Source organism: Poeciliopsis prolifica, unplaced genomic scaffold, assembly GCF_027474105.1.
Source record: "Poeciliopsis prolifica strain line A6 unplaced genomic scaffold, Auburn_PproV2 SCAFFOLD005, whole genome shotgun sequence".
NCBI classification, from domain to species: Eukaryota; Metazoa; Chordata; class Actinopteri; order Cyprinodontiformes; family Poeciliidae; genus Poeciliopsis; species Poeciliopsis prolifica.
In genome coordinates this window covers 13,290,766-13,304,872 of record NW_026562380.1, presented here as the reverse complement: position 1 = coordinate 13,304,872, position 14,107 = coordinate 13,290,766, and the positions used below count along the sequence as shown (strand labels likewise).

The following is a 14,107-nucleotide window of genomic DNA, read 5'->3' as shown; positions in this document are numbered from 1 at the left end:
AGATTGATACTCTGCTCAGGTTGCTTTGATAGAAGCCTTCAGCTTGTCTGGATGTTGACTCTGGTGCCTTTCACACACCATTGATTTTTGGTGAGTTTTAGGTCATAGCAACTTGATAGCCAGTCGAGTACAGTGATAGTATTGTCATCAAACTTAGTATTGGTTAATACAGGTGTAAAGTCATGTCAGAAAGTGAAATCATCATCTCAATTAAAGTTGCCAGAAGAATGGAACAAGAAGGAGAAGTTTCCTTGGAAACTGTGCTGACATTAGACTTTAGACTTTACAAACAGATGAGGTAGAAGATATATCAAAAAATATTTTATTTATTTGTAAAAAGCGAAACTAAATAATAAGAATAAAGCAAAGGCTAATGGGCAAGGATTGCTATAGTTGTAGCTCATGCACTGGATACTTGTGTGTGGTCGTTCCTGAAGACATGACTCCAGCTTCAGAACACACCTTATGGATTTTCTGCAAACTCTTGAAAGAACTTCGGTTCACTGTCCTCATATGGCTGCAGTTTTCTATGCTGACAGGACACCCTTTTCTACTAACTTCTACCCTTTTACTCAAATTACTATAATTATGGTTGTAAATATGTGAGCACTCAACTTCTTTAGCAGTAACCTTTTGGGCCTTTCTCTCTTTGTGGAGCGTGTCAATGACTATCTGCTCCAATGTAAAATTAGATTGCGGAGCCCATAAGATATTTCAGTGCAAGTGAATTTTGGATTTTTTTTTCAAGCAACTAGAGAAAAAAATAAAAACTTTAAATATCACCCATCTGTTATATGTAACAACTGTTATATGTAACAACTCTACATAATAACATAATAGTTTAATGTTTCCAGTTGAATGACCAAAATCAACATTTTGCATGATGTTCCGATTAAATGAGTTGGGGCAGGACAAATCCCCTTTATCTCACTCTATTATTACTATTAAAAATACAATATCAGCTTGAATTATTTATGCAAATCTAAAATTGAGCAATTCTTTTTATGAATATGTTTAAGTAGAGGTTACAGCTGAAGAAAAAGATGTAATACTTATATTCGGAGCATAAAAAAATTTAAAGTTAGATTATATTTTTTATGTCATTTCAAAATTAGTCCTTCCTTTGACATCCTTTCACATCCACTAGAGGGAGGCACTGCATTGAATGTTGAAAAGCAAAGAAGGTTTAGCTTGAGTTACTGAACTCTTCAGAAATTCCAGTTTTTTACAGTCGTCATTAAACAAAATGAAAAAAAAGGAGAGAGCATGCAAACTCCATGCAAAAGAATTCCTGGTTGAGAAGCAAACCCAGGATCTTCTTGTTGCAAGGCGACATTGCATCGTCGCGCAACCCTGAGAGACAACAGCAGCTGCTGTCATTCCTCTTATAAAACCAGAATTTATTAATCAATCAAAATGAAATGCTAAATGAAAATAAACTAAGGATAGTATTCTCCCTTTTACCAATAACGTTTGTTCACTCCACAATGAGTGGGTGATGTAAATTGTATCAGCAGTGGGAGATTACCAAATTTAAACTCCTGAAACTCCTGCTCTGATCATCTGTCAGAGTTAGTGCGCAAGTTACCTTTTTTTTTTTTAGCTAAATCGAACACCAAACTCCACAAAGCATCTTCAAATGAGGTTGTCGAAGTCAAGCAAGAATAACTGACCTACTTCCCTCTCCCTTGCTATTTTATCAATTGACACTTTTTCCCGACATTGTGTTTAATTGTTGTAATATTGGCTGTCAGTTGTTCACATGCTTATTTGGAAGGGAAAGTCAATAATTTGATGCAGTCGTCTGAGCTTCCTGATAAATAGAAAACCTTCTTCTAACACATTTTAAAGTGACTCTAACCACAGGGTGTTTTCTATTACCAAGAATGCATATAAATAAATTTGAGTGTGACTTATTTATTGGATTAAATTCATTATTTAAATTGTGGAGCTTTGATACAAATCCAAGAGGACTGTTGTATTTAGGTGTTATGTTAGTGAGCAAAAAAAGTTTCTGCTTCAAGTACTTAACCTTTTGTAGACTTTGTGTTTATAATGAAAACCATTGCCCTGAGAACTCAGACTGTAAAACATACCTGCATGTTTATGAGTGAATTCTTGCTCCCTCTGAATCACCCAATTATATTTAAATGTATGACTCAGCATAAACAAGCCACACAACTCTTTGTGCAGAGATAAAAGTTGTCCATGCACAAACAAACAAAGAATAATATGAATAGACAGTTTCTGAACTTGGGCATGATGCAGTTAGAGATGCAGTCAAGCATATATTTTTTTGTTGTCCCTCTAGGACCAGACAGCCATGTATTGAGTTATATTTGCACATTTTTATAGATAACTGAATTCTATATCTTACGTCATTCATGTGAAATGCATTGTCTTGCTTGTTTCTTTCTCTTTTTTTTTTTAATGTGTAAACCAAATCAAAATGTTTAACTTCCAGAAGAAATTATGGTACAAAATTCCACATACATCCAGCCAGCAGCTGCAACCACATAATGGACCAACGAAACTAAGGATGTAAAAGTCATTACATCTAACATCATGATCAAGATGCGGCCAAACAATGATCCGCAACGTAACAACCACTTGAGAGAAGTCAATCAAAAATAACATTCGAATTTAACCCTCTCCAGAGCGATGTTGCAGATTTACAACAGCTAAATGCTACTTTAGTTAGTCTTTGCAAGTAATTTGAGTCTGAGAGGGTTAAAAAAGCTCAATGTCTGTCAAAATAAACCAACTGGGAGATGAAGGAAGCTTTGACCATTACTCTAAATAGTACTAAGAAAACTGAGAGCACACGTTGCAGAGCTGAAATTTGTTGCACAGGCAAGATTCTCTCCCATCATTTTACAATCAGGTTTAAGAAGCAGTGATTTTAAAGTGGAACGGGCGACATCTTGGTCAACAAGCAAGTAATTGGGAACACTGATTCACTTCATGTAAAAACGTTCTGAAAATTAAATGTCGAGTGAAAGCAAACCGTTTACCTGACTGTGCATTTGAAAGTGTATTTGGCATATAACAGGTGTACTCAGAGACTTTGAGGGAACTGTTTGTGCAGCCTTGTGTAGCTGAAGCCCCTCACCTCATTAACTCACAGTCTGTAAGCAAATGAAGCTGAACTTTATCCCGGTTGGGGAAGCACAGCAGAGAATTAATTCTGCGTTAAAGAAAATAGAATGTAGGTTCACCTTCTGTTCCTTTGCTAAGTAGAAAGGGCAGAAGTGAGAAATTTTCCTCTGTGGAATTAATTAAAAATCCTCTGAGCCCCTTATAGACCCCGTCACAGGCAATTCATCATTCCTTGTTAGTAATGGGATGTAAGACAGATGCGTGTGTGAGAGCCGCTCTAACAAATAGAACAGTTTCTCCAATCATGTAGTAAGACACTGGCCAAAATTTATTTCAATTAAGTGCTATATATCACATGAGGACTTTTAATTTTCCTCATGAAAACTGAAGTCAAATGAGTTTTTGCAAATGAGTCATTTTAACTTCCGTCCTTGTTTCGAAAGTCTCCATGAATGTGTTAATTAAAACTTTCAAAGAACACCATATTGAACTCCAATAAAGTGGGAGAAAAAAAACTGAATATTACTGTCATAGACGTAGGGAAATATTTAGTTTTGCAAGTTTGTTGAGGTGGTTTGGATAATGCTTTACTTTATGAACCAGTTAGCTTTTCAAGTCTAAGATGTTTAACCAAGAAACTTGTTTCAGATAGGAAATGACACAGGCATTGATTGAGTGATAAAACAGCAGATAGAAAATAGCAGATAGAAGATAGCAGATAGAAAAGCAGTGGGGACTGGTAAAAAAAAAAAAGTCTTGGCGTAGCTGATGTGATACTAGACAGAACATACTTAATTCACAGAAAATAACATAAAGGGTTAAATAAGAACAATCTTTTTTTAAAATATATAGAATTAAATGTTCATTTACTGTCACTGAATCTGACTCAAAACTGTGAAAAATTGCAACTACAGTAGCTTATTTCTACTAAAGCATAAATAAATGACAGCATCTCTTACAATTTAAATGACTGGCTGAAATAATTCACCCTCAAATCAAATATTCTGATCTCTCTTTGACAGTCATTCAGACTAAAATCGAAACATTCATGTCCAGTTTCTTTATGTCAGTCAGAAAGTAAAACGGGTCCTCCTTCAAACATCACACGAAAACAAACAAAAGCATCAAATACACATATTTTGCTCCTGAAGTAATAAAAACACTCAACTCACTTCACTGACAATATCCCTCTGAAGTATTACAGACAGCATGTTCTATTGAATGCCAGAGAGTGTCGAACCGCTGAACTGTGGATTAATACTGTGGTGTGTGTGCAGTCTGGCTGAATTGGTTCCTTTCAAAATGTCCCTCAGGACTGTAAACCTCACTGCCGAGTCTTTGTTCTCTCATCCTACTAACACCTGAAAAAAAATCTACAATCTCAAGACATCTATCTAAGTAAGACACAGAAAAATAGTCTATATTTTTGGTTAGAAAGATTTTTTGTCTGTTTGTGTTCATACAAGCATCCAGACGGCAACGAAATAAAACATGACGGCCAACACTTAACTAAAACAATAAATAAATAAACACTGCTCAATTCATGACCTGCACCAGTACAGGAAATAGCAATAGTATGCACACTGAACAGACCACTGGGACGGAGAGGAGGAGGTATCGCCAGGGAGTCTGGCGAGAGGTGATTCATCTTTTTCTTAAGCAAATACGGCACTATTGCATTTCTCATGTCTATTAACATGCTTCACATCATGATCTAAAACCATCCCTTGAATGTTTGCGATGGTCCTGCTGAAAGATCTGGAGGTGTTTGCAGCCTCAACAATTCTCTTCCCACGCTGACCAGCATGAAAACCTGAAGAAGATAAAAAATCCCACAGGATTATACCGTTCAAGTATGTTCTGATCTTCTTCTGCATATTTATTACTTCCACTCTGACTTGTGACAAACTAAAAACACAACTTTTTTTGTCTTTTTTTCAACAATTGTTTTATTTGGACCACTCTTCTATAAGGACCGGATTTATGGAGAACACAGAAAATAGACAAGTGAGAGCTGGGTTTTATTCAGGTAAACAGAATACAAGAGGAGAAACACATGTACTGTACACTTCACTTTTCATTGAAAAAGACCAAACATCTCTTTTCCTTAACTTCACAACTTTGCTACTTTGTGTTGACCTATCAGAGAAAAACTCCTTTAATTTTGTCACTCTAACATGTATGATGAGGAAAAAGTTTGATATGCAAACTTCTACGTGTAAGAAATTTCACTTTAGAATAACAGCTGTTCATAAATTACTTCACAGGTTTCCAGTTTGTACATAGAAAGATTTTAGTGATCTGTAAGACAAATGTTATTGGACTTGAATAGATCAGTTGTCTGTAAAGAACTTCCTAGATCCCTGATGTCACCACAGACCAGATTAGCCAGCGTACCCAGACCATGATGATGGCAGTTTCAATGTTACTAAACTCCCTGGAAATTAGAAATTTGTAAAACAATAAAATAAAATAATAACGCTATAAAAAAGCCGGAAAAATATATATTTTTAAAGACCTATTGTCTAAGTCTGATTATGTAAATTTCCTTTTTTGGTAAACTGTAAAAGTACAAGATAAGCAAAATTCTAGATTAAAATATTTTACAGTTTTGTTGTTTTTGGTCTCTCAGAACTTTTTTATTTTGTTGGTGAGCATAACAAAAATTGTGAAAGTGCAAATTTAAAATTTAAGTATTTCTGAATAAAATATATATATATATATATATATATATATATATATATATATATATATATATATATATATATATATATATATATATATATATATAAACTGGAGAAATACCAGGGCCTCAGGGAAGAACTGGAGAGGGCCTGGAAGGTGAAGACCACAGTGGTGCCTGTGGTCATCGGGGCCCTCGGGGCAGTAACCCCCAAACTGGAGCAGTGGCTACAACAGATCCCAGGAACAACATCAGACATCTCAGTCCAGAAATGTGCAGTCCTTGGCACAGCCAAGATACTGCAGAACCCTCAAACTCCCAGGCCTCTGGTAGAGGACCCGAGCTCAGAGGATAAGAACCACCTGCGGTGGGTGAGAAGGGAATATTATATATATATATATATATATATATATATATATATATATATATATATATATATATATATATATATATATATATATATATATATATATATATATATATATATATATATATGTATATATATATATATATATATATATATATATATATATATATATATATATATATATATATATATATATATATATATATAAATTAATTATTATTAATACAGGAAAGAAAGAAACCCTGATTGAAAACATTCTAGTTTCAAGTTAGGTGTAAAGATAATTGTATCACTTTTTCTGTTTTGGTTTTTCTGTTTTACCTTTTTGCTTCTTTTTAGGGGGAATGCATTTTAATGTGATTTATCATATAGCCTATGTATCATTTTTTTAATAAACCAGTGTGACACTGATGAGTTGATTTCACTCAGTCCAATTTGTCAAACCTTTAATCACGATTTTAATTCTCGAAAACTTCCTCTGCGTAAGCAGCAAAGTTCAACGTGACGCGCATGACCTCACCCTACTCTGCAATGACGTCACTTTGCGTCGTATTTCTATTTTTACTCTACCAAAGCTTTGGGATGCACCAGCAGTTTGAAACAGCCGGGGAGGGAAAATAGTGGGGTATTGAAAAGTCTTAAAAGGTAAAGACAGAATCCTTTTGCGCTCTTTTTAAGTTTGCCTCTCATTATGCGCAAATGCGCAGCAAAACAGACATGAAACGTGATTCCAGCAGCGTGATGCACTGGGTTGCAACTACCGCAGCGCGCCAAGGAAAAAGCCCTTCAGTTCTGACCCCGTTGATGGGAAATGCGCATCCAGATTCTCTCACATGACCAGAACGAGCAACTCCTCAAATAGTTCACGGGGCTGAAAAGACCGAGCGATTTGCTGGAGACATTTATATCTTGGAGACGGTAAGCATGGTTGGGACTCCTGGCCGTCGTGACTTGTGGCAGTCTGAATGAAGACTGCGGATGCGCTCTTTCCAAGTCTGGATATTCAGGCGGAGGCACCATGGACGCGGCGGACGTAGTTGCTTCTTTGGTGATTTTGGGGATTATCGTCGTGTCGCTGCTCTCCAACGTCGTAGTGCTGATCTGTTTTCTCTACAACCCGGAGATCCGCAAGCAGGTGCCCGCTCTCTTCATCCTCAACTTGTCGTTCTGCAACCTGTTGCAGAGCGTGTCCAACATGCCTCTAACTTTGGTCGGGCTCGTCACTTCGGGGCACCCCGGGGGCAGCGGCTTCTGTCAGATCGTGGGTTTCCTCGACACTTTCCTCACCACGAACTCAATGCTCAGCATGGCAGCGCTCAGCATCGATAGGTGGGTGGCGGTGGTGTTCCCGCTGAGCTACCACTCGCGCATACGCCACCGGGATGCGGTCCTGGCGCTGGCGTACACCTGGACACACTCGATGTGCTTCTCCGCGGTGGCCACCTGCCGCTCCTGGCTCGGTTACAACCACCTTTACGCGTCTTGCACGCTCTGCAGCGTCCGGGCAAAGGCGGCTGGGAAACAGTTCGTTGTTTTCACTGTGGCTTTGCATTGTCTCACATTCCTCCTCACGCTGATTGTGATGTGCGTAACCTATCTGAAAGTGCTAAAAGTTGCAAGGTCTCACTGCAAGCGCATCGACGTGATCACGATGCAGACGTTGGTGCTGCTGGTGGATATTCACCCCAGGTAGAATTATCTATCTATCTATCTATCTATCTATCTATCTATCTATCTATCTATCTATCTATCTATCTATCTATCTATCTATCTATCTATCTATCTATCTATCTATCTATCTATCTATCTATCTATCTATCTATCTATCTATCTATCTATCTATCTATCTATCTATCTATCTATCTATCTATCTATCTATCTATCTATCTGAAATGAAATGAAAATATATTTATCCACAAAATAATGTAATATTATTTAGATATTTACTGACATTATTGTACATATATTGTATGTGTTCATATTATTAGATAAATGTATGGAAATGTTGATATGCAAAAAAAAAAAAAAAAAGATACTTGCAAAATGTATACATGTATTTACTTAGGTGCTATTTTCTTGTTCTGTGTGACAGCCATATGCAGTTCATTAAGTCTCAACCTGAGTGAGCCCAACAACCAAACACAAGTCCTCTCCCCAGAGAAGCTTATCTGCAAAAAAAGAGAAAAGAATAGAAAAGGAAACTTTGCAACTTAACCAAAGCATTAAGAGTTAATATTGTATTAACAGATTTGAATAGAGGTATTAATGCAGGTCCAGTTTTAAGAATGTTTTTGACAGATTTTTTTCATGGTGTTTCCAAATTGTCTGTAATCTCTGTGCAATGATCCATTCAGTCACTCTAAAGCGGTTCAAATACAATAAAAGCATTGAGAATCCTCTTAGTTGTATATTCACAGAGCTGCAGTCGCTAAGTAATATGCTGAATTAAACTCCTTCAGCTAACTTTAACAGTGATTCATAGTTAAATCATAAAATAATACGTAATATTTTTTCAACTCCACAGGTCACACCACCCTGGACAGAATGACAAATTACCCGCATCGAAGCTAGTCAGTCATTACAGCCTGACATTAATCTATTTTATCTCAGCCTTTTGCGTCAGAGCCAGTGTTTCGGGTTAAAATGCTAAAAAGATGGTGATTTGTCTTCAGTGAAGTTACGGTGCATCTTAACCATTCAGGTCCTTGAATCTATCTGATGAACAACGGCCAATTTAAACAACTTCTTCATAAAATGCAGCACATGATATATGAAATCATAAATACATAATAATAATAACATCTTAATTTATATGACTTTAACATATAGTTTATTCAAATCTTAGATCGGTTGATTGACTTCAACTGTGTATTTCAAAAACTATTGACAAATGATTAGAATTCTAAAAAAAAAAAAAAAAAGAAACATTTGGTGTGTCACTTATAACTATGGATTCCTGGATAAAATATATATTTAAGCTAAGCTCAAGTGTCAGTTCCAAGTATTTTTTGTTTTGTTTTTCTGTTTAAAATTCTTCCATGGTGTCTGCATGTTTCTTGTCATTGTTCTTGAAGTGGTGACGTTGCCTGTGTTGCCTTGGCAGTGTTCGCCAGAAATGCCTGGAGGAGCAGAAGCGCAGGAGGCAGAGGGCCACCAAGAAGATCAGTACATTTATCGGCACATTTGTGGTCTGTTTCACACCTTACGTCATTACAAGGTAAGCTGAAATCTCTGCCGCCTTCTAGGGAGGATTTTGAGTGGGTGACTGTGTGGGTGTTTATTGCATGGACGTTCTTATTGAACATCTGAAATAAATTAGACTTTCTGGCTGAGTTACAATCAATAGAATGATCACTTTCAGAGTTTCCAGTGACATTCAAAACATTTAGGCTGTCACATCTTCATTATGTCCCAGTTTGCAATGGATTAGAAACATAATGCTTCTCATTATGTTTCTCCTCTATAAGAGATGAGAAACATAATGTTATTTGACCATCGACGGTGGTTTCCACTCCTGTGCAGTGGTTTGAGAGGCTTAAATTGATTTTGTTATTTGCTCTATGCTGACTTAAAACAACAGCTAATTTTAATTATCAGGGATTTCAGAAAAAAACAAAGTCAACTTCTGAACTGAAGCTATGACAGAATATTTCTTATATATTACTACCTGTGTATTTCTTCTTTCTGCATTTTGCCTTTCAGACTCTATAGTGTGTTGTAAAAATATTTATAATTCCTGAACTTTTCCACATGCTGTCATGTCATAGCCACAAACTGTAATGTATGTCAAAAGAATTTTGTACACATTTTTATTTTATTTAGGTCTAATGTTGAACTGGACTCACACAAATGTATATGAAGTCATTTTAGTGTAGCATTAGCTGTATGTTAAGGGATGAATTTTGCATGTTAACGTTTCATTGTGGTCTCTTGTGTTTGCTGTGTCTCCTGAAAGACTATAGAAAGCTCATGGCTCTCTTTCAACAATGACATCTGTCTTCTAACTCTACCATAGAGACCAGATTTGCCAGATTAATGCTATTCTTGGTCAAGTTTTGGTAGGTTTGGACTTATGCCATGGGAGATGGCCTGAACAAATCTCTGTCCAAAGATTAAAACAGATCTAAGCCTGTTTGAATCTTCTGCACAAATGAATTCCTGACATGTCAGGTTTTTATGAAGTTATTTGATTTTTAGTGCTCCTTAAATTACTTAGGACTTCACAGAGCATCTTTATTTATGCTGATGAACTTAAATAAGTTTGAACTGCACATGTTTTCTAATAATTAGTAAAGACTTTCTTTTGTTTAGGGGTTTCAGAGCATATGGAGTTAAATACAAATATGTGCCAACACAGTCAAAAACCGTGTGTCATTTTTACATACACGTCACAATTAATTCCTTCAATTTGTTCTTTGACCTAAAATTGCAATAAATACATTAATTTGTGTTTGTAACATGGCAAAAAAGTTCAAAGGTTAAAAGTATTTACACCATAATTTTGTGACTTTTCTATCCTTTTTTGTTTTGTTTTTCTTTTTTTGCTGTAGAATTGTAGAGCTCTTCTCCCCAGGGCCAATAAACCCTCACTGGGGTGTCTTCTCCAAATGCCTGGCCTACAGCAAGGCAGCCAGTGACCCGTTTGTCTACTCACTGCTGCGTTACCAGTACAGGAAGACCTGCAGCCTGCTGGCCAATAAAGCTCTCAAGAGGAGTTCTCTGAACTCCTCCTCCTTCAGGGTAGAAAACAAAGCTAGGACTACTGCAGCCAATTCCAACGCAACGGTCAGTATCCAAGCACCAACTAACAAACCACTCGGCCAATGAAGGCGATCATATGCAGAGATGTATATCCACCTCAAGTCGGCCGATTGACCTCTTTGTAGCATCAGAGCTCAAAATGTGTGCCTCTCAGTTGTTCGCCGGGGAACAAGGCTGGTAAAACTCTATATCTATTTTTATAGGCAAAATAGGTTCATGAAAACATCTGAGGCAAACGTGTTGTGTCTCTTTATAATGCCTGACTCACTGAGCTGTGCATTTGTTTCTGCACAGGGCATAATATTTTCAAAAGTAGGTCACAAAAAAAAAAAAAAAAAAACACAACACCTTTTTTTATTATAGTCACAGTTGTCTTTCTTATTGGTTGCCGGTTAGAAAACCTTGCCAGGTCTTACATAGATGTATATACACAGACGCCCACACTCGCACACCTTACAACCTCCGATCTATGGGCAAAAATGCTTCATCGTGTCAATTTTATTTTCACACTGTCAAGAGGACAGTCTGTAGAATACAATACTACGTTAACTCAATGTATTGCCATGAGGAAGTTCTTTTGTCCATGTCTTGATCACAGTGTGGAATGTGTGCATGTGGTGCTTATGTGTATGCATGTATATGTAAAAACATGCATACCAATTTCTGATGTTTTAATGCTATCTGCAATTTTAGCTCTGAAAACAAGTGTAGCTCTTTAACTTATGCATAGATTATCATGGCATTACTTTCTCAATAGCTTAGTAGCCTCATTTCAAATTTACTCCAAGTGAAAATAGTATAAAGAATGCAACACTTTCACTCAAGGACAGGGTGCCTTTTATGGTAACTACAGGGTTTACATCCCCCATTGCTCTAATGTTACAGAGATGAACTCTACAGGAGTATTTTCTTGTACCATAGTGGCTCTTATGTACTTTGCAGTCTGAAAATACACTGATTAGTCCAACACATATATAACTGTGTTAAATTCATTTTTACCTCAGTAACGATTTATTATTATGATGTTGGAGAATTTGCTGTCCATAGAAAGTACAGCAGTGGTATTGTGCACTAAACTGAGGGTTTTTATTGAAACCTCTGTATATTGTGACTGTAAGGTGTAACTTATGAAGTGCCTTTTAGATGATGAATTCTAGTTTAATCAAAACACAACAGATCGGACCTTATAAATACTTTCTCAGTATTTTGTTGTTTGGTTGAATACCGTATTTTGTGATGCAACCTCATTGTTGAAATCAGAGCTCCTTCTACACTGGATGATTCTCCTGTTCAATACTTGTGAAAAGCCTTTATCATAATCTTTTGATAAATTATCTTTAGTGTAGATTAAAACTTCTCATATTATAATTTTTTGAACAAAAACACTGGTGTTATACTTATTGACCTCTTTTGTCAATAGTCCTTTGCCATACTTCACATGAAGTATGACGTGCTTTCCCACACTATACTGCAATACTTCTAACAGTGAGCTATTTTTCCCTTACCATCCCGCCTCAATGCGTGGAAAGAAATGTTTTCTTTTCCCGTTTTTTAGGAGTAGCTAAGATAAATAGGTCTCAGTGTCATGTCATTTGTAAACAATAAGCTATTTTCATTTCTCATTGAAAATAGAGCAATGAACCTTTGACCTTTGACAGTTTTCTGGCAAATATCATCCAATTTTTATCTAAAATGTCCTGGTATTTTTGGGATTCCTTGCAGTTTATTAAGCTTCCCTCGCCTGTGAGATGAGAAACCAGGCCTCGAAGAGTCTTAGTAGGGTGCTTTTCCACACTTTGCTGCAATTAACTTCAGATTTTTTATTTTTTTTTTCACTTGGCTTACTATTCTTCTCCCTGTGTGTGGAATGTTCTCCTGTTTTTCCATTTTTAAGGAAAAGCAAAGGAAAACAAGCTTCAGCATCACCTCCTGCTCTTCGAAAACAAAACATAATGATGGATAAATTAACTTTAAGCAACATCAATAAAAATCTAATTGGAAAAAAAAAAAAAACATTGGGGCAGGGGGATTCTGATAAATGTGGCACTGGTGTGTTCGTTAAAAACAAAACCAAAAAATTTGTATTTTTTAAAAAGTGAAAAGGATGTGCTGACAGTAGTTTTTTCAGTGTAATTGTTCACTGTTGCAATACAAGATGAATATATCTGAAGCCTTCTTACAAGTCTTCAACAGGGGTGTCAATAAGTGTGCAAGTTCTGTATGATGAAATGTCTTTTGACTGTGGTAGCAACTAGAGTAAGTGACATTCCAGCTCAAGCATCTCAAGAGGGGCTGAGTTATATCTATAATGTAAAAAGGTAGTTATTTTTGACAACACTGGGAAAACAGCATGTTGTTACTGTGACAGTATGGCACCTTTAAAAAGGCTTGAAAGCTATTTATTTTTGTCTGACTGTGTCTGATATTTTGCTAAATGCATTGGTGATAATGATACAATAAATGCTGTGCATTTTGATATTTTAAAAGCTCGGTGGTTTTCTTTTATAAGTTTATGTATTTTTATTGTAACTTTGTCATTTTAATGATGGACAAGAGAAAGGGATAGCTTTAATGAATTTCAGCAATGCATTACTTACACATAAGTGTGCCGAGGTCTCTTCTCTCCCACGCTGATTAAGTTTAAGAACAAAATAATTTAATAATTACCACTGTTAACTTGGCAGCAGAACAAAGCCTTTTCACAGAACCATTATGATTCAAAGCTAAACGCTTTTTAATTACAGAACAGCTAGCAAGCTAAAAATAAACACAGCTAAGAAAGCCAGGCAGAGGTAAGCACAGGGATTTTCATTTATTTATTTATTTTTTGTGGTTATGCATATAAAGCATCATTTTTATATACTCTGCATAAATAAAATGTAATTACATTAAAATATAAAGTGATACTTGTCAGAAGTCACACCTGCCTCCAGTAATTCTTATTACTGGGTAAAAACTCAGCTGTTCCTTTGCAGAGCACACCAACGGAGAGCAATTAGCAGAAACTATCCAGAAAGTTTGAAAGGATCCCCTGCCTGGAGGTGTGCGTAGAAGACATTTCCCTCAGAGACTCAGCGTGTGGGTGAGAAGCAGACGAAAATCTGCCATACATAAAACGCTGCGCCCTTATCATTAAGGCGCGGAGTGTGGGAAGCACAAGAAACCGAAGGAGTAAGGAAACTAAGATGAGAGCGGAG

The 14,107-nt window shown here is 36.4% G+C and overlaps 1 protein-coding gene across 1 annotated transcript; it reads left to right on the top strand.

The window, feature by feature from the left end:
• The first annotated feature begins 6,769 nt into the window (after positions 1-6,769).
• On the top strand, positions 6,770-13,350 carry LOC129359693 (G-protein coupled receptor 26-like). The gene is made up of 3 exons (XM_055029502.1): positions 6,770-7,838; positions 9,253-9,366; positions 10,700-13,350. The coding sequence occupies exons 1-3, from the start codon at positions 7,168-7,170 to the stop codon at positions 10,974-10,976; spliced, it is 1,062 nt and encodes a 353-aa protein (XP_054885477.1). The 5' UTR covers positions 6,770-7,167; the 3' UTR covers positions 10,977-13,350.
• Positions 13,351-14,107: the final 757 nt, after the last annotated feature.

Excerpts from the sequence above, each read along its gene's own strand:
- LOC129359693 (XM_055029502.1), top strand. The coding sequence starts at position 7,168 with ATGGACGCGGCGGACGTAGTTGCTTCTTTGGTGATTTTGGGGATTATC. Across the intron at positions 7,839-9,252 it reads CTGGTGGATATTCACCCCAG|TGTTCGCCAGAAATGCCTGG; the intron begins GTAGAATTATCT and ends TTGCCTTGGCAG. Across the intron at positions 9,367-10,699 it reads ACACCTTACGTCATTACAAG|AATTGTAGAGCTCTTCTCCC; the intron begins GTAAGCTGAAAT and ends TTTTTGCTGTAG.